This window comes from Cygnus olor, chromosome Z (genome assembly GCF_009769625.2).
Source record: "Cygnus olor isolate bCygOlo1 chromosome Z, bCygOlo1.pri.v2, whole genome shotgun sequence".
Taxonomy (NCBI): domain Eukaryota; kingdom Metazoa; phylum Chordata; class Aves; order Anseriformes; family Anatidae; genus Cygnus; species Cygnus olor.
In genome coordinates, this window is record NC_049198.1 from 51,659,758 (window position 1) to 51,686,924 (window position 27,167).

At 38.8% G+C, this 27,167-nt stretch overlaps 1 protein-coding gene across 2 annotated transcripts; it reads left to right on the plus strand.

The window, feature by feature from the left end:
- The first annotated feature begins 2,394 nt into the window (after nt 1-2,394).
- LOC121062319 (S-adenosylmethionine synthase-like) lies at nt 2,395-25,789 on the plus strand. 2 transcript variants are annotated; one of them, XM_040542169.1, is made up of 10 exons: nt 2,395-2,538; nt 8,102-8,179; nt 11,887-12,009; nt 12,649-12,761; nt 13,438-13,581; nt 14,924-15,142; nt 16,646-16,828; nt 19,542-19,675; nt 23,003-23,151; nt 25,479-25,789. In XM_040542169.1, the coding sequence occupies exons 1-9, from the start codon at nt 2,466-2,468 to the stop codon at nt 23,103-23,105; spliced, it is 1,170 nt and encodes a 389-aa protein (XP_040398103.1). In that variant the 5' UTR covers nt 2,395-2,465; the 3' UTR covers nt 23,106-23,151; nt 25,479-25,789. The 2 variants fall into 2 exon arrangements, with proteins under 2 accessions (XP_040398103.1, XP_040398102.1); XM_040542168.1 differs by lacking the exon at nt 25,479-25,789 and having other exon boundaries at nt 23,003-25,466.
- The last annotated feature ends 1,378 nt before the right edge of the window (nt 25,790-27,167 follow it).

The following is a 27,167-nucleotide window of genomic DNA, read 5'->3' on the forward strand; positions in this document are numbered from 1 at the left end:
GCTCCTCTCCAGTAGGTCAGCCCCTAACCTGTACTGCTGCATGCGGTTGTTCCTACCCAGGTGCAAGACTCTACACTTGCTCTTGTTGAACCTCATCAGGTTCCTCTCTGCCCAACTGTAGGACTGCCTGTCCTACTCCACAGCTTGGAAATAAGCTCCTCTGCTGCCTGTAGTCCCCTCAGAGGTGTATGTCCTCCTGTGTCTTTTGTGAATCTGCTCTACGTGAGCGTCTATTTGCTCTAGCCCTGTTCAGGCAACTTCTCTTATGCCTCCTTTTTCTTCATCATCCTCCTGTTCTTGCATGTCTCATGGCTTGGCATCTCTGCCCTCTGCCCTGGTTTCTCCTTTGCCCCTGGTCTTTTGGTTGCTCACTTACAAAGGTTAACAAAGGTTAACTATGCTTTGTGTATCTTTTTTTTTTTTTCCTTCAGCATTCATGGATGGAGTTTGAGTGTGCATGGTGTACAATGTAAAGCATGCTGAGGAGCGTGTGTTGTATGAAAACAGCTTGTAAGAGACAAAGTAAAGCACAAAGATTTTAGAATGTAGTGTGATCCGAATTCATGATGGAGGAGACTGAAATTGTTCATGTGAACATTTTTAGGTGCTTTGTACGAAGTGTTTTGCAGAACATACAACTTGAGCTCAGAGTATTGCACAGAAGTGATATACTTCCAAGAACATATATCTCTGTGACTAGTTTATTTTTGTATGGTATTATAATGAACTTTTTGAAAATAAAGAGAGGCAACAAAATAAAATAAGTGAGTTAATGGACTTCAAAGGGCGTTTCTGATAATCATTAACTGTGGTGTAAAGTCTTGATTGTTCTCCTTCACACACACATGAGCAATCGTCTTTCTGAGAACAGGTGCTCTTTAGTGTTATGTGCTGGAAACTTTTGCCCTTAGGATTAATAATGGAAAAAAAAAGGCAAAACCTAAATGGGTGCAGGTGGTCTTTTGCTTCCTCCTCTTCATGTATCACTCTGCCTCAAGCAGAGTGGTGGTTTTCACTACATAATCATTAAATAACGACAGTTATTTCTGGAAAATTAGTACACACTTTCAGGATGGAAATATATAGCAACATAAAATACACAGATGCAGTGGAAACAAGCTTACAATGAGGTAAAGGATGTGGGGAAAAGCATGTGGTTGTTTTTGGCTCATTTGTCTAATGTTTTATATTCATTACTGCTTTTATTACCACATATATCACATAAATGGGAAGATGTGTCCTGAAGTGAAAGACACACTGCTTATCAGTGAAGCCTTTGCAGAATGAACTGACACCCCTTACAAGACATTTATTGGTGGCCTAGTGAGTGATGTCTTTTGTTCATGATGGCCAATAAGGCATTCAATTGTAGCTCTCCACCTGCATCTCAGTACCGCTCTTGTTGCTGTATAACATGCTTAGGTCATGGAGCAAGACTTTTGGAAATGGCGACTGATTTAGTGAAGCTGAGCTGAACATGATGTATTGCAGCAGTGGAGAGCTGCAGTGGGAACAGGGGTTTTTAAGACCAGACACACCTGCTGTTTCCTAAGTAGCTGTGTGACACTGTGTTGTACTTCAGTGTTCCAGTGTGCAATTGCAATGCATTCCAAAAAAATGCTAAAATAAAACAGTGCTTCCAAAGGGGCAGAGCTTGTTTGCTTTGTTTAGATATCTTGAATCCAGCTGTTCCCTAGTGTATCTCTTCATCAAGACAAACAGTGGGAGAAAAGGATTCTGTAAAATGAACTGAGAAAGCCTGACCATACACAAGTTTACTATTTTTTGAGCAAGGGCAAAGCCTTTAGTCTCAGAATTCAAGGTAATTTATAATGAACCCACTGCCTTTACTACTGTCTCTACAGACCATGCTGTTGGTTGCTATATATATGTAGCTCTTCACTGAGCAAGTGAAAAAAAGCAGTATTTGAGAAGAAGACCACAGCTTATCACCTGGAGCCGTTGTAAGCATATCTTCTCATATAAAAAGAGAGACATTTCTGCACAGTTCATTACTGAAGCTAAGTACAAGGTATGGATATTGTGTCTAAGATAAAACTTCATTTGCCCCTACAAATTCAGGTAAAATCCCTGTGCTTTTTAATCTTGAAGTGCTTTTTACTTAGCACTTAGAAGAAAGTAAGAATGGAGGCTTGGGGAATTGTGCAAAAGTATTAAACTCTGGCTTAACTATCTTCACATTTAACTTAATGATAACGCTTCTGCAGAGTTTAACAGGACCAAGGTTAATCAAACACAAAAGTCTTATGAAAGAATTTTCTGTAGCAATGCTTTTTAAAATCCACAAAGATCAGCCTTAATCTTCTGAGGAACAAACATGCGGAAGCAATTACGTCGGCTGTTTGCATAGATACGTTAACCTTTCCACCTCACGTTCTGTCTGTGCTTGTTCCGTAGTTGCTTTGGGTCTTTCTTATTTGCAGACTTGCTAAAAATACTAAGACATGTCAAGTCGTACCTCAAAAAAAGAAAAACGATTTCTTTTTACCTCAGAATCTGTTGCTGAAGGACATTCTGGTAAGTCAAAATACTGACTGAAGCTTTGCTTTTATTAAAACCTGCACTGAAGAATGCTATTTGATGGGAGTTCAATAATATCTTCCCTCATGGAGAAAAAGAAGAACCAATTAATTACTTTGAATAGATTTCAGATTAGTGTTTTTGCTTGCTTGGCAAGAATTCGTTTTATTTGTTTAGTATGCGACATAGTCTGGCATAGAGGGCTTTAAACTTTTGCTTGAGAGGAAGAAGTTTGGAGACATCTTCTACAAGTAGACTTAGAGTTTCCACATATACTGTGCATTGATTGCTTTTGTAATTCTGCAATGAAAAAAATATTTATTTATTTATTTATATACATAGGTGATCATTTATCTCAATATCTGAAACATTTGGAATATTGAGCTTTGATTTTCTAGAGAGCTGCATTCCAGATACTAAATATAGCTGTTTTGCCACGTTGCTCTCAATGCAAGTTTACATATGCTGTAGGCGGTACAAAACTAGTTTATTTTCCAGGGTCTGGGACTGAAAGACAATGCTTCAGCTCTAATTGTGGTTCATTAAAATCAGTTATTTTCCACACAGCTTTGTTTAGACAAATGCGCATCTAGAAGCTATGTTAGCTGATGGAGTGGAGGAAGTTTGGACCTTCAACATAAATACTAGTGATTTAAATTTGCAGTAAAGGTAGCAACAGTTCCTTTTATTTTAACCTTCAAATGGATCATTTTAATGTTAAAGCTAAAACTAACATTACTTCTTTTCATATTAAAATAAAAGACAAAAAGCCTAATAGTAAGAAAATAAGGGTGATGTCAAACACTAAACATTTGCAGCTGAGTTTTTGTTGTGTATCTATGTTCTCAGGACTGCAGTTTGCTATGTGGGAATGGCATAGTGTGAGACCAGTTATAGTGTCACATCTGTCTGCCCAGCCCCTAGTGAATAGCCCAAGAGCTGCAAAACCACTGCAGCATGTAGTGTATCACATCTAGAACCACTGCAAAACACTTGTTTGCTTTAAACCTCTATGCTGTATGTTGTAATGGGGCAAATAGCTGAAGGCAATAAAACTTATCAGTTGTTCCAGGTTATGCCGTTTCTGCTTGAGCATCAGATTCTGTGGCATGAGCTCATTTTGCAACTTTCAGGGCTCAGTTTCACTCAGGGCAGTTGGCATATTTGCCACCTAATAAACTTTGGAATTTGGCATTACTGATTTTACACTGGATTTTAAATATAATTTCTGGGTCTGAAATTCTGACCACATGATGTTTCTGTCTCTCATCTTATGTCCTTGTGTCATCAAACTGTGGTCAGTTTTTAATCAGCGATGGTACAATATAACATACATAACCGATCAAGTTTCTGATCCTGTAAGTAAACATTCTAGCAAGAAATTTCAGTAAGGTAAGAGGGCAAATGTCACACCCATCTACAAAAGGGGCCCCACAGAGGATCCAGGAAACTACAGGGCCATTAGTCTTACTTCAAACCCTGAGAAGGTAATGGAACAAGTCCATTTAGAAACGATTACAAGCCAAATGAAATAGGTGACTGGGAGAATCCAGCACAACACCGTTTCCTGAAGTCTCATCCTAGACAAACTGGCAAGATATAGATGGGACATGTGATCTGAGAGATGGAAATTGGCTAACAGACCACACTCAGAGGGTGGTGATTGATGTCTTTCATGCAGGCTGGCAACCCTTCACAAGTAGGGTCTGCCAGGGGTCGATGATAGGCCTCATGCTGTTCAATATCTTCACAAATAATCTGGACAATGAGATTGAACGCACCCTTACCAAGTTTGCTGCTAACACTAAACTGGGTGGTGAGGTGGACACGTTGCATGGGAGATCCATCTTACAGGGATCTGGACAGGATGGAAGAGTCGGCAAGGAAGAACTGCATGGAGTTTAACAAGGACAAGCGGAAGGTCCTGTGTCTGGAATGCCAAGTACAGGCTAGGAACTGTTCTTTGCTTTTAGCCTGGTTTTAATTTGTATTTGAGGTGGTATTGATGGCACAAAGGTTCATTTGTTCAAAGTTACAGGCTAGCATGTTTCACATTTCCTTTCTTTTAAAATATGCAGGAACTCGTACCATTTTGTTAAGAGAATTGAAATAGCATTTTTGCATATCTGCGGGAAAGCTGAACACACTCTAAGTCTCTTTTCAGAGAAAAAGTGAAAAGTATGTATTTGTTATTTGGCAGATTGACAGGTATTAAAGTTGTCTCTCATGTAATTTAAATGACCTAAATTGTAAGTTTAAAACCAATGGGCCACTAGGACTAGCTGTTAGCACAGTCATGGAAATTGAATGTGCAGCCTGTTCTGTCAACAAACACAAACCTTCTGTGAGCAGTAAGGGAAACCCTTGAGATGGGGGTGGCCAGAGGAGGTGTCACCACCAGAGCTTCTGCTGGACAGGGGATTGGGCACATGGGGGCAGGAGCAGGGCTGAAACATCCTGGGCGCAAGTCAGCCTACAGTGCCATGGTGGTGCAGCCTGCAGGGCCTGCAGCTGGTGGGAGACGCCTTCATGTGGGCTTCTTGGCCATTTGGCCAGTTTTTGTCAATTTGGCCAAACTTTTGGCTGAACTCTGGCTCAGTGGGTGTTACCAGCTCTGGCCTGTGAAATCCAAATTTTAAATTCCCAAATGAAAAGTAATTGTCCTGATGTGCATAAACTGTAGTGATTAATTGTGTTAATGGCTTCCTTTAACAGGTCTTTGTGAAATGTCAGGTTTCTGAATAGTTTAAATGTGGTTTCTTACTCATGAATGTCCTATGAGGACACTTGAGCTGTCCAGTCTGGAGAAGAGGAGGACAAGGGGCGACCCCATGGCTCTCTGTGACTCCCTGAGGAGGGGAAGCGCAGAGGCAGGTGCTGGTCTCTGCTCCCTGGTCACCCATATCAGGACAGGAGGGAATGGCACGGAGCTGTGCCAGGGAAGTTCAGACTGGGCATTAGGAAGAAATTCTGTACCGTGAGGGTGGGCAAACACTGGAAAAGGCTTCCTAGCAAGGTGATTGGAGCCCCATGCTTGTCGGTGTTCAAGAAGATAATGTCCTTAATTATATGCATTAACTTTTGGTTAGCTCTGAAGTGATCTTTAAAGGTCCTTTCTGAATGAACCCTTCATCATTCCTGGTGATGCTCCCTTCCATCATTCTATACTACTCTGCAGTTCTCATATTAACTTCACTTTAAGCCTTAAACTTTGCATTGAATTACAGATATTTTGGGATATAGAATAAATCTTATTTTATAATTTCATTCTTATGTGTTTTCTTTCAAAGAAGATTAAAAGTAAATAAGTAGTTTAAGGTGAACATTCAGTTACACTCCTCCTTCATTAACTTCATCTTTGGGCTCTCTAGTTTACCTGCATGTGTAATGATATTCCCAAAAGAGAGCAACAATAACATAGATAATTACATAGATAATTATGTAAACTTGCAAACAATAAAGGCACCTGGTTTACTGATTCATTCAATGCTGTAGATCCAGCTGTGTAGTTGTATGGCTGAATGTATTTAGGATATTTTTTGTAGTAATGATGGTGGGTACACTCTCTGCTGGGTTAAAAACTGGTAGGATGGCTGGACCCAGAGAGTAGTGGTGAACGGAGTGAAATCCACCTGGTGACTGGTTACGAGTGGTGTTACCAGGGGTCGGTGCTGGGGCCCATCCTCTTTAACACCTTTATTGATGATTTGGATGAGGGAATTGAGTGCACCCTCAGTAAGTCTGCAGATGACCCCAAGTTAGGGGGGGAAGTGTTGATCTGCTGGAGGGTAGGAAGGTCCTGCAGAGGGACCTGGACAGGATGGATTGATGGCAGAAGCCAATGGGATGAGGTTCAACATGGTTAAGAGCTGGGTCCTCCACTTTGATCACAACAACCCCATGCAGCACTACAGGCTTGGGGCAGAGTGGCTGGAAAGCTGTGCAGAGGAAAAGGATCTAGGGGTGCTGATTGATGCTCACCTGAACATGAGGCAGCAGTGTGCCCAGGTGGCCAAGAAGGCCAAGAGCATCCTGGCTTGTATCAGGAATAGTGTAGCCAGCAGGACCAGGGAGGTGATCATCCCTTTGTATTCTGCTCTGGTGAGGCCGCACCTCGAGTACTGTGTTCAGCTTTGCGCCCCTCACTGCAAGAAAGACATTGAGGCCCTGGAGTGTTTCCAGAGCAGGGCTACAGAGCTGGTGAAGGGCCTGGAGCACAAGTCCTGTGAGGAGCGGCTGAGGGAACTGGGGGTGTTTAGTCTGGAGAAGAGGAGGCTCAGGGGAGACCTCATTGCTCTCTACAGCTACCTGAAAGGAAGGTGTGGGGAGCTGGGGGTCAGCCTCTTCTCACAGGTAACTAGTGAGAGGACCAGAGGGAATGGCCTCAAGTTGTGCCAGGGGAGGTTCAGGTTGGAAATGAGGAGACATTTCTTCTCAGAAAGAGCAGTCAGGTATTGGAATGGGTTGCCCAGGGAGGTGGTGGCGTCACCATCCCTGGGGGTGTTCAAGGAAAGGTTGGACGTGGTGCTTAGGGACATGGTTTAGTGGGTGACACTGGAATAGGGTGATGGTTGGACCAGATGATCTTGGAGGTCTTTTCCAACCTTAATGATTCTATGATTCTAAGATTAATGCATATTCCTCAGGTTGATTCTGCATATATTCAACATTTCAAAGCCGTACTTTTGAAAAAGTAATATGGATTGCTTTTACCTGCTTCAGTTACCAAGATGAGACAAAGAATCTCAATTTGTCCTCTAATTTGCTCACTAACTTTAACAGAGCAATTGACACAGTGAAAAGAAAATTATCAGGTCCTACTAGTAAAATAAATAGTAGGTGCTATAGGCAGAATAGTTTTTTGTTTTTTTTTCTCCAGTGCTTTTGTCCTTATTTTATTTATATATATATATATATAAAAGGACCAAGACCCTGAGACAGTGTTTGCAGATTCTTTTCTAAACTCAAATGAGTTGGATAAGAGTGGATAATGGCAGGAGTGGACTACAAGCTGACACACCTGTTTGTAGGGAGAACAATGCCTCTTCCCACCCAAAAAAGTTGACACATGAGATCCCCACTGGAGGCAGTGATGAACTACCAGTGGGATAAACACCAGTTTAAGAGCAAATCTCTGGCAGTTATAAGATGAAGATCAAAATGGGTACTTCACACAGAAAGTACAATAAAGAGGGTAGGAATGCAAACGCCCTACTAAAAGAGTTTGTCTTAAATACATCATCAGAACATATATCTTACATCTCTTCTTCTAAAATTAATATTTCAGGATGCCTTTGCAGGCCTTTCTCTTTGTCCCTGACCCGGTAGGCTGCTGGTCCTTGCATATGATGATAGTAATATGTTGGTTAGAATTGACTCAAGGAGCGTTGTAAACACAGGCTAAGACATGTTCAGAATTTAAGTTGTTAAAATGGCCTCTTGGCAGATGTTCTATAAACAGAGGTCTCTTGGCCACTGGAAATGAAATTTTACTAAGAAATCACTTTTCAGTTTTTATCACAAAAAGAAATGTTATGTGTTTCTTATTTTTTTCTTTTAGATAAGATGTGTGATCAGATAAGTGATGCTGTTCTAGATGCTCATCTCAGTATTGATCCAGATGCCAAGGTTGCCTGTGGTAAGTTCAATGCAGATAGAAAAACAGATTAATGAAGCACAACAAGTAATCTCTGTTGATAAAACATCCTGTGATCCAAAATTCTTGCAGTAGTTGGCTGGCAGTCAATACTTCAATAGTCAGTCAAGAGGCCAGTTCTTGTGTGCTGACTTAGAGGAGAAGGGAAGACAGGAAAAAGAATGCAGAACATGAACAGAAAAAAAAGGAAATACACAGCATTTCAGTATAAATTAAAGATGGTGAAATGTAGAAAATAAGTCAGGAGAATGCTATTGGTATGGAGAATACTCCATTGGTATCAGGGAAAAGTGTAGTTGTCAGGGCTAATGATAATGAGCAATCTGGGGAAATTAAGGAAAAGAGAACCGAGGAAACGTATATGTCAGAACACATTTTCTGATATAGTGAGTAAAATGTATTAATAAAACTAAAATCCATGAGTGCTAAATATATATTTACTGTGCCTTTATGGAACCAGTTCATTTGGATGTGATTCTGATCAAACTGCAGGCTAAGAACTTTTTGTTCTTAGGATTGGGATGAACACGGAATGGAAATGTTTCTAAGGGGCTTTGAGAGCAAAGCCATTTGTTTCATAGAATAAGTGATAGAGGCCATATATGGAACAACAGCATCTTGGGAATACTGTGATCTAATGTGACAGTTGGTCTAAGAAATCTCTTTTGATCCTTGAGGCATAGATGTGAGCAGTGAGAAGAAGTAGGGGGAGGGTTTAGTGTTTACTTTAGACTTGGTGAAGCATGTATTTCAGTATTGCAGGCAGTTATGCTTCTAAAGCTGCTGAAAAGCTGGAGCTGGTAACAGAGAAATGCTGCAAAAATGACAAGGACTAAAAATGTTTCACAAGGGATGTGAGAAACAAGATCAGTTAGTCTCATCAAAAAGAAGACTGAAGTGTGACATGATTACATAGGTAAATCCCTGATGCCTGTGATCTGCTGGGAGGCGGGGGGGGATAGAAAAATATTAAAACTGCTGACTAGAGTCAGAAAACTTGAGTATAGCATTAATGTATAAGTCTGGAAAAGATAAGTTGGTTGAACAGATGCACAGTTTGCTTTAAAAAAAAAAAAAAGAAGTAGAAGTAGCTTGGAGAAGAGAAAGCAGTTTCTGGGTGAAACTGTTTAATTGCTCAGGCCTACCCTCAAAGTTTCTGAAAAAAAAATACAAAGCATTATGCAAGTACTAAGACACTGTAACACCACATTTTATGTAACTATGAAACGTAATTTATGGAGATGTTGAAACTAGGTTCTATCTACCAATATAAAAATGTATCTGAAGTTCTCTGAATTTTGTTTGCTGCTTGGGCTTGTATGTTCAGCAAGTTTCGCATATGAAGTTCTTAATTATTACACTGGCACTGCCTCATTGCAGGAAGAGGGAGCTGGTCTGTCTATGTTCTGCCAACAAAAGATACAGCAGTAAGTCATGCAAGAGAATACTGTGTGCAAGTAACATAAAACCGAAGGCAAAACCAGTATTCTTCCTCTTTGGTTAAGTGCCAGCCAAATGCTTTCCTGGGAATAAGAGATCCTTCCCAGTGTGTTCAGCAAATCAGAGTCAAGAGAAAAAATTAGCTAACTATAAACCACGACAGTATGAAAATGAAGTGGAAATTTCTACCTAGTAGTGGAGTTCAAAATATTCTTTTGGGAAGGCTTAAACATTTAAGAAATCAATCCTCCCATGAACAGCCCAAAACCTTGTAAGTTAACTTTCTCTTGTGTAGAACAAATGGGGGTGTTGCTAGGTCTCAGTTATGTGTTGCAGCTGTAGTGCAGTTCCCGAGCCATGTTTTCTTCTGGTTGCATTAAATTTCAGTCAGGATGGGAAGTGGTCATAGGTAGCAAGATGAATCATTCTTCTCCTCATACTGAAAAAAGTGTCTTTGTGCCATGAAGTCTTGCATCACCATCAAAGCTTTGTGTGGCTGTTATGGGCCTGGGAATGTTTCTAGGGACTATTGGTGATGACTGGAGCCTTATTTTGCCATCTCTCCAAGCCCCGGTTCCATAACTTTGTGTCCTTCTGGAAAGGCTTTCCCTGCTGGTAGGGACCACACAGGAAAAGCTGAGAGTCATTCTTCTCCTCTTTGTGCCTGGAATATAAGGTCTCTTCTGCCAGTACAGGAATCACAGTATGATACCTGCCTCACACACAGAGATGGTCTGCTACAGTGAGGCAGGCAGGAAGAACATCGCAAGTCAGTAGAGCAGGAGCACAGGGCTGAGTGTGAAACTAATGTTATCAGCATACCTTGTGCAGTAGTGGTATCCCTGCCAGGGTTTGATGTACTGTATATGTTTAGGGCTACTGAACTATTATGGACTCTCACTGGAGACCACCATGCTGTGTTCACAGCGTAATTCAGAGATATAATGTGAGTTGGTATATAGCCCAGTAGTTCAGTATAGACTAATTCCTCTTGCAAACAGAAAAAAAGGTTGCTCTGCACTGTTTTCAACAGCTTGTGTGGATTATCTAAGCTAAACTGGCAAGTAAAGCTAGCTTGATTGTCTTTATGTGATACTGCAGTCCATACCTCTACAATCTTATAGCATATTCCTGCCTGTAATACTTAACCTTGAAAACAAAATTATTCAGATTAGATGATGACGGGATGGTAAAAGTGATGGGTGAAATTCAGAATAGGCTTATGCAAAGGGAAAGAGAGCACACTTAACCCCAAATATTAAAGGCTAGGTTCATTGCAAGCACACAGAAGTTGTACAATTACATGGGGGTTGTCACAGACACATTTCTGTGGAAAGAGTCAGTTCTCAGTAGCTGTAAAAGCCCATGCTGAGTGTTAGGGATTGCGCTGAAGCTAATGGACAGTGGAACCAAGAACATAGTTAAGCTAGTATGTAAATTCATGGATGCCTGTTGTGAATGCTGTGTGCAGTCTGTTCCTCTTATCCATCCCAGAAAGGCAATAGCAAGATTGTAAAAAGCACTGGAAATAGTAACGGCATTGTCATGCTATGTCTTTCAATGAATAGCCTAGACCTCTTCAGTTCAGAAAACAGGGGATTGAATGGGATATGAAATAGAGCTATACAGTTGTAGGTTGTATTGATGTGGTGATTTTTTTGTGGTTGAATGCAGTATGGTTTAACACAAAATGTAGAAGACATTGCATGAAATTTGAAGGCTGCATGGATGCTTGAAACAATATGAAATGATTCTGCACAGAATTTGTAATGTAGTTGTGGAGCTTCCCACTCCAGGATGCTGTAGATGCTAAAAGTTTTCATGGTTGCTAAGAGCAACTGTGTGAATTAATGTAACAAAAATCTGTCAGATTGGCAATGCCATCTGTTAATAAATGATGTCCCTCTAGCTTCAGCAAGTCCCTGAGCTGAAATTGGTGTAGACCAGGAAAGCATTTGGAGCACAGCGCTATAGACTTGACTTGCTCTAATAGATGTTTGGTGCTGGCCACTATCAAGATAAGATAATTGCATTAGATGGAACCCTCATGCACTGATTTTAATGTTAGTATCAGCTAAAGAGAAGAGTAACTGCATATGGACCTATGCTTACGCTAAGACATTTCTGAGTTTCCTCTATAAGTAGTCATTTGTTTATAGAATCTTCTTCAGAATCTTCTTGTGTAATCGTAATTATAGTAGCTGTATATATATATATATTAATTTATTTTTTATATTTTTTCCCTGCAGAGTGTGTAGCAAAAACTGGAATGATTTTGCTTTGTGGAGAAATAACATCCCGGGCTATAGTAGATTACCAACAAATTGTAAGAGAGACCCTTAAGAGGATAGGGTATGATGACTCTTCCAAAGGTGAGTGAGATCCTTCTTGCACTCATTGGATCTGTTCTGCATGTGGCCAAAGTCTTGTTTTTATGGTCTTCTTGAAAATAAAATGAAATATGTATCCAGACCTACAAGAAAACTGCACAGAGGTTGATACACTTTTTTAAGTGCCACAGCTGGTACTGGGGAAGCTATTTTAAGGTGGCATGTTCATAAAAGACTTATTATTGAAAGGGCCATCTACCTCTTGCTCCTTGATGCAGAACTAGTGTTTGCTCAAATGTCAGAAGATGGTTACATCTGCAGGTTTGTACAGTAAAAGCCTTGACACTGGTGCTCCTTGTGCTTGGGGTGAGTAAACCTACAGAAGGATTATAAGCAACATCACAAGCTTTTGTGGGGCAGCTTGTACAGCACTTCACCCATCAGTTTAAAGAGTTAAATTTTCAACTAATACCTCTTACTTGCCCAGATCTTGAGACTGTTAAATGTTTTGATACTGTCTGCTTCTGTTAGCAATACAAAACCATGACAGTTTAGGAAAGTTAAATGCTTAGAGTTATTAAAGTCTTAGCCAAGATAACTAGATATTCCCCAAATGCTTTTCTAGCAGTTCCTGAACTTTGAATAATGTATGACCTAACTTTCCAAAACTCCCTTCACTAGGATTGGACTATAAGACTTGCACAGTTTTAGTGGCCTTAGAACAACAGTGTAAAGAGATCAAGCATGCCGTCTCCCATGGCAAGAGTGATGATGACATTGGAGCAGGGGATCAGGTAATGGAATTTCATTCCAGGCACTTACTCAAATTTAGTATATGCACAAGCAGTTAGATTTGTGTTGGACCAGAACCTTAAAAGCCACTGTACAAATTAAACTGTAAGAATTAATGGCTAAATACTGTGTACTCTCTTAGCCTCTAGAAATGTAAAAAAAAAAAAAAAAAAGAGAGAGAGAGAGAGAGAAAAGTAACATAGCCATCAGTAGCTTCACTGAAAGTGGTTTTTCTTGTATCCAGTGGCCTTACTCGTTAGAGCTACAATTAACCTTTCTATCAGTAGGTGGCAGTGCTGGTCTTTCAAGTCCAAAGCGTAGCCCCGTTCTGCTTCTCAGGCGTCATATGTAGCATTATTTTAATTGACATGAATGGGGAGAGGACCGAGCAATCTTTATGAGCTTTATGTCTATTAAGCCTTTGCAATGGATTCTCATGGATGCTGAAGTCACTCTTGGGAACCAGATCTTGGTGTAACTCTGATTCTTGTGCATGAAGATATATAAATGTTATTTCAGACTGGTTGTATTCACTTTGCATGTTACTGCTGTCTATTTCTAGGCTTGGGTGGTTTTAAAGTACTGTGTGGTAAAGACAGGTGCAGAAATGTAAAGAGAACATGGAAATGTGTGGCTTTTTTCCCGTTTTTCAATACAGTTCTCTGTTTTTCAATGCAGGGTTTGATGTTTGGTTATGCCAGTGATGAAACCAAGGAATGCATGCCCTTAACAGTCCTTCTTGCACACAAGCTTACTGCAAGGATAAAGGCTCTGGAACGGAATGGAACATGGCCCTGGGTTAGACCAGATGGGAAAACACAGGTTTGTAAAGTAGAAGCATAAAAAGGAGATTACAAACTTTAAGGGTGAGTAACAACAGAAATCATTTACCCTGTCTGCTGCTAAACCAGAATTCATGTTGTTGTTGTTTGTTTGTTTTCCCAAAAATGGTGGTGTCTGTTTTATATTCCAAGGTGGGGTAAATTTCACAAGGTACACCTGTGTGTAGCACACATGGGATGTTTAAACTGTTCTGTCAGTGCCTTTGCAGTTTTCTTCAAAGTAATACTTGTATTTTGTTTCTTTTCCCCTGGAGACTAAGATTAACAAATTGCTGTCATCAAGCAGTTGCTGTTGTTGTTGTTTTTGTTTGTTTGTTTGTTTTCTGCACAAATATCAGTATTCCAGAATCCTGTATTGGGATAGTTCCATGGTTTCTCAGCTAAAACAGGCCTGCTCTTGTGTCAAACCCTATATATGCTGTATTTGATCATTGGTCAGAGCCACTAACAGCCATGTTGCAAAGCTGAGTGGATGAGTCACTGTGCCACACTGTAAGAATGATGTACTTTGGCAGTCTCAAAGGCAGTAAGTCATCTGTCTTCCAGGCTGTGAAATCTTCAGGGGAGGAAAGGAAATCTATACATGCCTATCCAAGGCAGCACAGTGTTTTATTCTTAATTGTTGTTGCTTTAGTGGGAATGAACTGCATTGAGTTATACTGCTGCAGCTGTTACAGTGCAACGTGGGTTGTGTCCGTTCCTTTTGTCAGCACTGCACAGAACACATGAATATGCCTGCCATGGTGTATGCATCCAAACATTTTTGAAGAGCGGAAAGTAGAGGTCTTCTTAGTCTACAAGAAAACCTGTATTAAGGATGAAGCAATACCATATATTTGCATGTATATAAAAGTCATGCAGTGTGTAGCAGAAGATACAGCCCACTATATCATAAACTACAGTTACTCATTTCAGCAGGGTTCTCCAAAAATTAATTTGGCTTTACTATTTGAAGTTATGTTAACATGCCAAACTGAATGAGTTTAGCATCTGTCAGTAGAAATCGTAGGCTTCTGTATCATACCAGCTGATTTTTTGTATCTCTGTGGAAATACATGTAATATCCTTTACTTAACTCTTTTGGTGATGGTACTTTAACACTTTCTGTATCCTTTCCCACAGTGTTACTAAACATCAGCAACAATTCATTAATTTTCATCCCCTTTCCCTTCATTTATTTTACTTTATTTATTTTTTTTTGTTCTAGAAAAATACCTTGAGTTTTTTTTTTTTTTTAATTTTCAAACTGGTGTTCCACCTGAAGAAGAGTACTGTAGAGGTGCTGCTGACCTTGAGTATTCAGTGATTTCTTTTTTTTCCAGGTCACTATGGAATACAAGGACAGCAATGGAGCAGTGGAACCCATCCGAGTACACACAGTTGTGATTTCAGTACATCATGCCCCAGACATACCTCTACAACACATACAGAAGGAGCTAATGGAGAAAGTTGTTAAAGAAGTCATTCCAGAGAAGTATCTTGATGAGCACACAATTTATCATCTGCTTCCAAGTGAAAAGTTTGTAGAAGGTGGTCCTAAGGTATGGTACTCTGAAAGAAGAAAGGCTAAACAGGCTTGGATTCAGAAAGCCTGAACAGACGTTGCCACTTGTTTCTAAATGTTGTCTTGCATTGCTATACCTTTAAATAAAAAAGTATATATATTTTTAAGGAAGCTTCAGTCACTTCTACTGGTTTTAGTACTGGACAGCTCACATCTAAACTAAGCTGTACCTGCTTGGATAGCCAAATATAAAGATTCTTGGATCTTTGTCTTGCTCCCAGAAGGTATTTTAAATGACTGAATGTCATCCTTTAGGTCACATGCTAAAATGCCTGACAGGAAGAATCTCTTTGCTTTCACACTAAAAATAAAATATAATAAAATATAATAATAATAATAATAATAATAATAATAAAACATCTTCTATAATTGAGTTTCTACATATAAATAAGCAAGCATCTACATTTAAATCACTCAGAAGTTTCACAAAAGTTAATGGAACCCTTAATGTACTAAACCCCTTGCTACTCATTAGAATTTGACTTGTGTTCCAGTTTCCACGTGCCAGTACAAATAAGCAGGTCATTGCTATGAAATTGTAAAAAGTTTGTTGTACAAAACTTTTTAGTTTTGTGTAAGGAATTAAATTACTAAAGTTAAAGGTGTGCTCATGATCATACTGGGATGATGTAGGGATACTGCTTTCATTGAGGAATAAATATCAGCTTTACTCCCATATTAATCATTTGGAGATTTAAGGTTAGTGTATTAACTAAGTTAATACAATTAAACAGTTAATGCTGTTTTAGGATGGAGTTTCTTGACACTCTAGAATTTGTTTAACAGCTTGAAGTCAACAGCTCTGCTAATCTCACAGAAAGGCAGTAATTCTTTGCTCGTTGAACATGTTAAATCATCTCATCAAGTTGTGGGAAGGAGGCCAATGGTGAGTTTCCATCACAGGGGATGTAGGCAGGTGGAAAGAAGCAAGAAGTACCAAGCAGTCCTTGTACTGCCAGTGAACTGTTGGATGAAGTCACCTAAAATATTTCAGTGCTCTTGTGCTAGACAGCACTGAGATGCAGCCCTGTGAAGCTACTGGTTCCTCTTTAGTAAGTGTATGTAAGTGAAGCTTGTTAACCTTTTAGGTCTTATGTGATCTGTTGTTCAGCGAGGCCTTTTGTCTCTCTAAATTCTTCACCTCTGTCAAGTGTTGTTGCGTGAAGTCCTTGGTCAGCAATCCAGAGAGAGTATTTCAACATTGCTGATTTGAAGGGAGCACACTTTTTGTGATACTTTCAGTTATGTCACTTTCTTATTAGTTTTCTAAAGTTATTGCAGCAAGGATGGTTTAGTACATCCTTGAAAAAATAATTCCAGTTATGTACACACCATTCATTAAACAGATGTATGTGAAAGTAGATACTGTGAACAATGAGTTGTATCTGTGGCAAATGCAAAATAAAGCTGTACCTAGTAACCTAGCATGGGATTGGATAAGCTGTTGTGTCTCGTGAATATTCAGTTGTTTGTCCTGCAGAGTGATGCTGGACTGACTGGCAGGAAGATCATTGTTGATACCTACGGAGGCTGGGGAGCCCATGGTGGAGGCGCTTTCTCTGGAAAAGACCCTTCCAAAGTTGATCGTTCTGCAGCGTATGCAGCTCGCTGGGTTGCAAAATCTCTGGTAAAAGCTGGTCTCTGCAAAAGAGTATTAATCCAGGTAAGGGCAACTGTGAAAGTAGTACACCATAACAGAAATTCTGTCTCTTCAGTTTTTCTCTCAGAATACGTGCCACAATCACAGTCCCACTCCAGCTTCAGAAGAGCATGTCCCATACTAAAATGGGTCTCCAGGATGTTCCTTTTGGGAAAGTATTAAGGAGCCCTGTGAGGGAAGCCAAAGACACAGGCCAGGAAGTACCTGAAACAAGGAGTGTTCTTAGAAGTATTCTTTCTCCAGCTCTGTTGCTACCCCTGCTTCTGGGTACTACATCCTTGCTGCTTTTATTTCAGGGGACTCAAGTGATCTTCTCCACACACGTGCACTTCCAGCACTTTAACTTGTGTTGCACTGCACATTACAGACAGTTACGTTAGCAGTATCTAGATGTGGCTGTGCAACCTTCTCTTCTAAATGCTCATATTGCTTGTAGATTAAACCACTTCAAGCTGTATTTGAAATTACCCAAAAGTTACTGTGAATTCTCTGTTGTGGGTTCCTGATATACTATTATTGTGTGAGGTATGACTAAAAGCAAAATTCAATTATAGAAGACTTTTTAAAGAGTTTAATACAAGAAAAACTTTCATCAGTCTTATGTGCTCAGAAGAAATGCTGTTCCTTACTCAGGCATGAATTCTGGGGACTATTAAGTCTAAGAAATGGAAGGAATTTTTTTATTGACACTTACACAGTTACACCATTAAGTACAAATCCAAAGTAAATGCTAAACAATTGAGGTTTGTCCAGGCAGTTGGTAATACCTGCATGCTTATTCCAAGTAGCTGCTAAGCTGTAGCTTTAACCTGGTATAACAAATTACTACATTAAAACATAGCTGTGATGTGACTGATACTTTGTTGCAGAAGTATGTTTAGAGTTCTTTACCTTCTCCATGGAGCAGAGAAGAGGTCCACTGGATCTGTTTAAAATCAATGATTTAATACCCAGACATATTGATTAGGAACAAGACCCCTTGCTTTATATGTGTATGTGTTTGATATCTGATTAAACTGGAAGTCTTGAGTAAGACAAGGAAAGGGGAGATTGGGAATTCAGCAAGCGCAGATAGCAATGTGCAGCAAATTACTGATTTATTTTTTATTTTTTCTGAGGGGTTAGAATACAAATTTCTGACTTCTTAGTATGCATATTTGTAGTGGCATTTTTGAACACATACATCACTGTCTTAATTCGTTAGTTAGGTGGGAATGTTGTTATTTCATAACTCTGAGAGACCCTCCTTAAGTTCCTGAGCTTGACCGTAGTAGACAAGGCAAGATTAATTTCATGAACAGCAAACTACGGAGATGTCAGATATTAGCAATAAAGGGAAGAAAGGAAGAGAGAAGACAATGAGAACAGAAAAGCAAAGGTCCTTTTAAGTTGTAGAAGGCTGGATTAAAGATTAACATAGAAAAATCTATCAAGTGGAAATATAAATGTGTTTTCATCCCAGCAGTGGCTGTATTGTAAGACCCTGCCAGCCTCCACTGAGGCTTATGATTGAGCTGGCTTTGCTACGGACATTGTTTCCACACTAACTAGCTTTTAATACTAAAAGGGCAAAATGCATAATGAAGGGAACTGCAGGCTGATTAGTAGTATTTTATCACAAATACCATGTAGTTTTTATTTAGCATGATACAGAATTATCAGCCTATTTTTTAATGAAAAACAGGCTTACCATTACAATGACTTGCCATTAGACTGTTAGACAACTCAAAATTATCTAAGGGGAAGATTTGCATTATTGGAGTAGTTTCTATCAAAAATCAATTCTGGGTTACTAAGAAGTACGAAGATAGAAATGGGCCATTGGACTATTGCTTCCTGAAGTCTGTAGAAACCAGACACAGTGAGGAACACCTGTGAACTGCAACGAAATGGTTTGTGTTGCTTAGTTACATTCAAGCAAAACACATTTTCATATAAATGCATCCTGATTAAAAAAAAAAAAAAAAAAGAAGCATGTGTTAGCCTATGGTACAGGAGGACTATGTTTCGGAAAGGGACTGAATGACAAAAGCAAATAGATTTCAAGAGAACTTGACAGTACTGTGCTAAGGTGAAAAGAAACTAATGTGATTCTTGGACATCAGAAAGATGCTATAGAGCTGAATACAATGAAATTGCAGGCAGTACTCCCTGGATTACTTTGTGTGTTTCTGATAATTGTGTTTTTAAAAGTACATGAAAGTGTTGGATGAAGACAGCGCATGCAAAAAGTTGTTCTGGGAAAACAAGTGCTTTAAGAAGATTTAAAGCTTTTTTTTTTTTTTAGTCCCATCCTACATACTTTTTTTTTTTTTTACTTGCCTCTGGGAAAAAAACAAAAATACTCCCCCCCCCCCCCAAAAAAAAATATTTGTAGATCTCAGAACCTGAAGTCTCAGGGGCTTGAAGTCCTTGAGTCTAACTGATGGTGAAGGATGCAAAACGACAGTATCTGAGCACGTAGAAGGTACCTCTTTTTCTTTTAAGACTTGTCACCCAGGTCTAATATTTGATCAAGCTGAACATTTTATGAAGAAAATAGGTGATTTCCTAGCATAAAAGAAAAACAGCATAAACATATTTTCTAGCTTTCTATATACAGAAAAAAGTACATATGATCTTCCCTTGTTAAATAAGATTGATCTTTGCTTTCTCTTAAACAAAATGTAGGAAGGACTCTTTAACTGCATCTGAGTTATGTGTGTGTCTTCCACAGCTATCATATGCTATTGGTCTGAGTCATCCTCTTGCGATCTCAGTGTTTCATTATGGAACCTCAGACAGATCTGAAGAAGAGCTGCTCGAGATTGTACAGAAAAACTTTGATCTACGCCTTGGAGCTATCATAAGGTTTGTGTGCTATCAGTATTTGCTGAAAGGAATCCTATCCCTAATGCTTTTTAAAAACAGTTCAATATTAATGTTTCTGGCTGCTAACCTCACAGAAGTCACCTTCATCATATGTCTATTGCTGCTGTCACTTCTGCTGTTGCCTGACCCATGCACTCAGTAGAACATACAAAGCCTGATTCATAAGTCCTGTCACAAGATGTTCTGAATAAGTAAGACTTGGCCGAATTATATAATGCCGGATCTCCCAGTAACCCTGGTAGCGTGCTATAGTGCAGTTCATTAGTCAGGTGGTAGCAAGCTTGGTTAAGTAGAATTAAAATTTAACATTAGATGCAGTGTGTAAGCCTCCCAATCCCAGACTTATCTGAAGAGCATCAGAAATATTGCCTCTTACTGAAAGAAGTACTCGGTTAAATATGGTCTCCCCGCGTTCGATCTTTAGGTGGCAACAACTTGTAAGTCAGCTGCCACAAGACGGCAAGATTCTGGTGTCTTCACTTTACAAGCAGTCCCTTTGAAATGAGTGGGTTGTTATGTGCTGTAATTTGCTCTTACTCATGCACAGAAACTGTGCATTCCCTTACCACAGTAGTGGCAGAACGGTATTTGCTGTTGCTTTTCTGGGGATGTTGACCATTAGCCCAAAAGAGAAAGCAGCGCTTTTAAGTTACTAGCTTCTTCAAAAGAGCAAAATGTAACCTCCGTTCTGCATCAGAAAATCTGAACAGTGAGACACTCCCTAGTTGTACCTTCTCATGTAGCATGTTGAAGTCAACTAAACTTAATTTAAATGGAATACAAGTTTCTTAAATGCTCTCTTAAACCTCGTTAAGAGGTTGAAGTATCTTGTGTTTAAAAAAACAGGGAAAAAAAAAAAAAAAAGAAAAATCCTGCCATGAGATGAGATGTCTTGAAGTGAAAAGTCAGTTGTGATCAGAAATGTATGAGTCATTGAGGCTACAACGCAGTCACTGAGAGCAAGAAAATCCAAAACTACTCGGGCTGCTTCCAGCAGCCAACCCAGTTATATACCTTTCTGAAATATTTCTGGACCTGAGCAAGGAGGTGTTTTAGACAGACATAGTCGTTATATTTAAAGAAGCATGAGAATTATGATTTTCTCTCAGAGCAAAAAAGGCTGGAGGTCAGAAGCAAAGTCAGCTCCTGTGCTTATCAGCAGTGACCCACCTACATACCATACAGTAGTAATTTGACCCTAATATTTTTTTTTCTTCTTTTTGTCCTTTTTGTGAATAACTCAAGATGTGAACTTTTAGGAGGTAGGTGTTACTGCAAATCTGTAGTCCATCATCCTAAGACCTAACAATAGAGTCTCACTTTCTCAGACCTGAAAAAGTTTTGAATCTCCTAGTTGATTTTCACCAAACTTTGCAGTCTGGACTTCTTACAAGTTTCATGAAATATACAACTAATGGAGAGAGACACCCTCTCTTTTTTCTATTAAGGGAGCTGCCACACTGTGAGTTTACTTCTTATTAAAATCTGTAGAATTTGACACGGGAGCTCAAGCCTGAGATAGATAGCAGCAAGAGTCTGACTTCATCCATAGAGTCTTTGTCACTTTGAGCAATACTGGTTTTAAAACATCTGTTCTGAAATGCTAACATGTGCGTTTGATGTCTCATTATTTGAGGAAAGCACTTTTAATGATTCACTTCTCTTTTCAATCTGGAGCTACTGATATCATTCTAGTCTATGTATTCTGGAGGAATCTTGATTGTATTTGACTATGAGGGGGAAAACGCCAACATCTGAATGAATGTGAGGGTTCTTTTTTCCTTAGAAGGGAGCCATTTCTCAATACCAATTCGCTATCAGGTGGTATCAATATTTTTCCAGTGAGGCCAACCTTTTGCAGTTCTTTTCAGAATGTTTTCTAAACATATACACTGAGAGTAGAGTTGAGGTTTTTCTTTGTTTGTTTGTTAGTTTTTTAATATATGTATTCTGAGTTAATGCAAAGCATTATAGCAACTTAAGTTGCTAGGTAATATTTTCTACATGTTATCTGTTTACAAATAGAATTAAAACTCTTCCCTTGTAATTATGGCAGTTCATTGCCATCAATAGGTTGTGTGGAGGTTCCCACTTTCCTTGACTTGGTACAGACAAAAAATACTGCATTTTTAAAGTACATTGTCTTAGTCCTAGAAGTGGTGAAGGCAGTAAGAAGAGAAGAAAACAGGCAAAACCAAGATAATTTTTTAGTGAATACTTCCTCGATAAATTTACCTCACAACCATTAAAGTCCTTTAAATGATGCTAGCTACCAGTTCTAACCAAATAAGCACCAAAGTATTTTATGCTGTTTTACTTTTCATCTAGTTGGAACTCACATTTTGATGTTTTTTTATTACAATCAAGTACAAATGACTGTAGTAGCTCTTGAAGCATGTGATCGTACTACATAAAATATTATTTGAGGCAAGAGTTAGCTGCTGTTCATCGTAAGATCCATAAATGACCCCTTAAGTGTGAGAATGTGTAATATCTTCACCATCTAAAATGGATTAACAATTCTGTTAGTATTTGTGTTTCTTTTCTTACTTTGCTATTCCTCAGCCAGTTTTCTCTCTAGCAGCTTAAGATATGAATCATCTATTTTAAGCGTGCTTTCAAAGATAATTAAACATAATAATAACAAATGAAGAAAGCACAAATAGAAGAAAATGTCAGTCCTTGCCTGAAATGAAGAGAAACATCTGTGTAGACACCTTTGACTAACCATTTAGCATAGCTGCAATCTGCTACATGATGCAGACTAAAACCCAAGAATCATGACTTGCATCTACATTATTTATCTAGCCATAGTCATTGTTATGCCCCATTCTAGTGACTCTGTGCATCTACATAAGCAGTTTTAAACCTCCACAGTTACTCAGTCCACCAGATGATCATCTTTGGCTGCTTTTTTTGAGATCAACATTGTCTATCTAGCAGAGTAGCACTGGAAAATATTCTGCATTAGACTCACAAAATACACAGTACACAAAATACATTCATACTTGCACAGGTATACCTGAACTTTATTCCAAAAGCAACGCTTCTGCATCGGAGTGCTTATAAAGCTTAACTGTATTACCTTATCTTTGTTAAATTTGAAGAAAGCTGACTGTTTGTAGTCACTTTGAATTGAAGCCATCAGCTCACTACCTTTCCTGATGTACTTCTTATTGACTGGGCAAGGAAACAATGCCTAATTTTTTTCATCTTTATTCTAGGGATAATACTGATTGTCTGTCTGACATGTCTAAATCACAAAACACATTGGAGTAAAGTGGCGTGTTTTTTCTTTTCATTCAGAGAGCTGGATTTGAAGAGGCCAATCTATCAAAAAACAGCTTGCTATGGGCACTTTGGGAGAGAAGAATTTACATGGGAAATACCCAAAAAGCTTGTGTATTAAGCTTTTCAGAATGCTTCATTTAATAGACAGGTGGTTTAACAATCAGGTACAATTCCAAGCTGTTCATGAAAAGTCTGTATCTACTCTTTTTTTAAAATGACATTGTGTAGCTAACAGATGTACTAAAAATTAATTGTATTTAATTTCTAACTTTCACCATGACCTCACGCTTTAAATGCACGCAGCTCAGTCTAACATACTTTTCAGCTCTGTCTTTGGTAACGTGAACAATTTAGGCCTTTGGCTGCAATCAGATGTAAACTGCACAGATAGTTGTTGAAGTCAGTACTGTCCTGCCAGAGAAACCTGTATTGCTTACCCTGTTAACCTTGTGCTGAAGTAGGTGAGGTAACTTCCAACAGCTCTCTGTGACAGAAGAAAGAAATAGTGCAAATTGCCTTAATTCTTTGGGCAGTGACCTCCATGAATACAGTTTTAGTTATGGTCTTTCTGGTCAAAGCAAATTATTAAAAGCACTACCTCTGAGGTGGTGTTATGTGTTTGCTTTTAACATTATAGTTTTGTAGGTTTACCTCCGTGAAAGCTGATGGACTTCTTTGTTGTAATTTTACTTATTTATAGTTATCCCTTTTCAAACTGAAAATATCCATGTCTGCATGAGCTGGAAAAAGTTGTTTAATGTTTCAGTTAAGTTTCATTTAGTCACTTCTGAAATGTAAAAGCTTTTTGTAAATAAAAAAAACACTTGGAGGACATTATTGTCCTTTGACTTATGGTTAAGAGCACAAAATGGAGAGGGAGAATTCAAAATCATTCTGCCTTTTTTTATTTTTTTATTTTTTCAAGAACTGGAAAAGATAAAATGGCTTGCATACAGGAGATAGCACTATCCATCCAATCTCCAGAGCTTCTGTCTACACATTTTTAGCAAATCTTCTAATAACTATTGAATTAATTTTACTTTCATAGGGTAGCTATTTTGCACAATGTGAAATTTTCCTCAAGAACAGTAGAAGACGTGTGCCTTGTTTAAAACAAGCAAACAGAAAAAGGCTACCTCTGCTAAACTTGTAGTGCTTAATACAAGATCAGCGAAAAAACAGTTGCTACACAAAATCAATTAACATCTTTTCAAATGTTTTCCTAATATCATTCTAGAAATGAATCATTTAAACTGTAGCCTCAAAAATGAAAAGTGGTGCCCAGAGCAGACATAATCATCAAGACTGAAATTATTGCTGAAAATTTAGGTAAATTATAATGTAACCTACGTACAGCAGTCAATCAAAATATTTTTATTTCCAAGCATTGCAATTGATATTTTAATAAATGTGTTAATATCAAATGAACAGGGTTTTCTTTGAAATATGTGTCTACAATATGTTATACAAATCCATCAAAATATAGTGGTTCATAAACTATGTAAGAAATTATAATCACATATCGGATTAAAAGCCCAAAATAGTTTATGCATTGTATTTTGTGACTTCATCCAGAGTAGCAGGCTGCACAGATATTCAGCTAATAAAGTTACAAGAATGAAAAATATGTGTTACAGTAAAATAATTTGTAACACCGTAACGACATACACTGTAACATGTAGAGGCATTAGTGGCTGTTCTAGGAAACGTGTTTTTTTCTTCTTCTTTTTTTTTTTTTTTTTTCAAATAATGAATTTAGATGTGCAATTCCAAAAGTTAATGATCCTTATGAGGTCCTTTGAGGCAGAATTAAACCTAAATCTTTCAAAAGGACATAGTTTCACTCAAACCTAGAGAAGCCAATTAGAGAAGAAAATGAATGAAACGGAAGTGCCAGCTTGGCTATGAAAGTGCCTTTCTTTCTGATCTCAGAAGAGATGAAGAGTTTCTGCAGGCGAAATGAAGACATTAAAATTAAGAAAGGTCAAAACCTGTTCTATTTGCTTTGTGTCAGAATTAGCTTTGACTCATGCTTTCAGAGTACATCACAAGATCAGCTGCACCAAAAAATACAAACCTTGGAGATATAATTAATCTTCCTTCTAAGACGGGACACTTTCCTTCTTCTGAAATAGATTTTCAGCTGTGCTGAACCTAACAAACCTTATCTAGAGCCATGCAGACATTATTATGTATCCCATTTTGTTAACTGTATTTCTCTCAAATGCTACAGAGAAATGCAAAATGGAATGTTAATTCATCACTTTTCAATTCATTTAATTCCTAATGAGCTGAAAGCAATTACTGGAATGGAAATTAAAGTGCATATCTTTACTACATGCTAATAAACACAATGAACTTGTCATTTAACAATACCTCAGTTTATAGCTCTCCACTGCCTTGACCTTGTGGTACGAAAGGAAATTCCTTCTTTACTACCTTCACCACCTAAGATTTTTGGTCTAATGACTCTTTGCTCATTCTGGTCCAGGCTGTAGAAGGAAGAGGTCTGAATGAGAGTTAAAATGAGAAGACCACAGCATTTTCATCAGGAGCTCAACCGTCCTGCAGCAGTCCAGTGTGTTTGTCAGAACTGGGATGCAAATTTTTAACAGATGGCAAAACCTTGTTTTCCTCTGCTTTTGATGATGCCAGCATAAAAATTGATAGGCCTTAATGCCTTTAGCAACTTTAAAAAACCACGATGCATAAATAACAAAGAACATGAAACTCCTTTTGCTGCATACTGTTAAAACTGGAGCATTTTAACACCATTTTTTCCTCAGCAATAAACAAAAAAGCTCAACCCCACCACTGGAGAGGCTTTCAAGCAGCTGCACACATTTCAAACCCTGTCCTACTTAGTGGTCTGCTTGACCTCTCGAGTATAGTCGAAATATTTAAAAACACAGGTCAGTAAAATACCCTGGTATTCTTTCCAACATTTTGACCAGGAAAACAACATTTATGTCAAACCTCTCCTAACATAACTGTAGTAATGGGAGTTCTAGATCTATCCAGATGTTTTCCAAATATAGCATTCCTGCTTCTTACCCTACATTTTTTCTTAGAATTCCTTCACGTGTAACATGCACTTTCCTGAAATCTTTCTTGGGATGGACTCCCACTGTTATCTGTTACTGTGCCATCTGAGCAATTTGAAGGAACCAGAGGAATTGTACAAATTGGGGGATTTTAGTATCAGATCTCACATTTGGTGCCTGTCTGCGTGCAATATTTTGACTGAAATTTTGGATTATTCACTCCTTGTGCCAAGATCCTTTCGCAACAGTCAAATCAAATCTCTCTCCTAGCATAGTTTTAAAATTTTAAATGAAGTCAGTTTTCACTGATGGAATTTCATTTGCTCACTTTTATACTTTAAAAATATATGTACACACTGATAGAGAACCAAGATTTTTAGGCAACACCTAAAGGCATTTCAAGCAGGCATAAGCCTGTAGTGCTGCTGAAAGAAATAGTTCTGCTGTCTTGTCACCCTCAACTGTTTTTTCCGGACTTTGGACCATCTCTTTGTTGCTGAGGTAAATGTGAGGCTTAGTAGTGAAACCAACAGGGAACTGGCCTATATTAAAGCTAGCTGGAAAAAAGAAGAAAAAAAAAAAGTCACCAGCCCAGGTCGTCCAGTCTGTTACTGAAGATAAGGCAGAAGCCTGTCTTCATTTAAGCTAAGTGTGAATTTTATTTGCCTTGTATTCCACCTCTGACACTGTTCCCCTTTTGGGGAATAAGAAAGTTGCTAACATCAAATGCAGACCTTCAAATGCAGAAGGATTGATTCTGTGGTTCCTCATAACAATCCCGTTCCTTTCCCAGTGGCCTGGTATGAATGAGTCTTTGAAGAGGAACATGCAGGTGAACGATGGGACAGGGTGTAATGAGCTGTCTGTGAGGAGCGGCTGAGGGAACTGGGGGTGTTTAGTCTGGAGAAGAGGAGGCTCAGGGGAAACCTCATTGCTCTCTACAGCTCCCTGAAAGGAAGGTGTGGGAAGCTGGGGGTCGGCCTCTTCTCACAGATAACTAGCGATAGGACCAGAGGGAATGGCCCCAAGTTGCGCCAGGGGAGGTTCAGGTTGGGAATGAGGAGACATTTCTTCTCAGAAAGAGCAGTCAGGTGCTGGGACGGGTTGCCCAGGGAGGTGGTGGAGTCTCCGTCCCT

Bases quoted from the DNA above. Each gene is read 5' to 3' on its own strand.
- LOC121062319 (XM_040542169.1), top strand. From the start codon at position 2,466: ATGTCAAGTCGTACCTCAAAAAAAGAAAAACGATTTCTTTTTACCTCA. The intron at 2,539-8,101 runs GTAAGTCAAAAT...TTTTTCTTTTAG, and splicing joins TGTTGCTGAAGGACATTCTG to ATAAGATGTGTGATCAGATA. The intron at 13,582-14,923 runs GTTTGTAAAGTA...TTTTTTTTCCAG, and splicing joins GACCAGATGGGAAAACACAG to GTCACTATGGAATACAAGGA.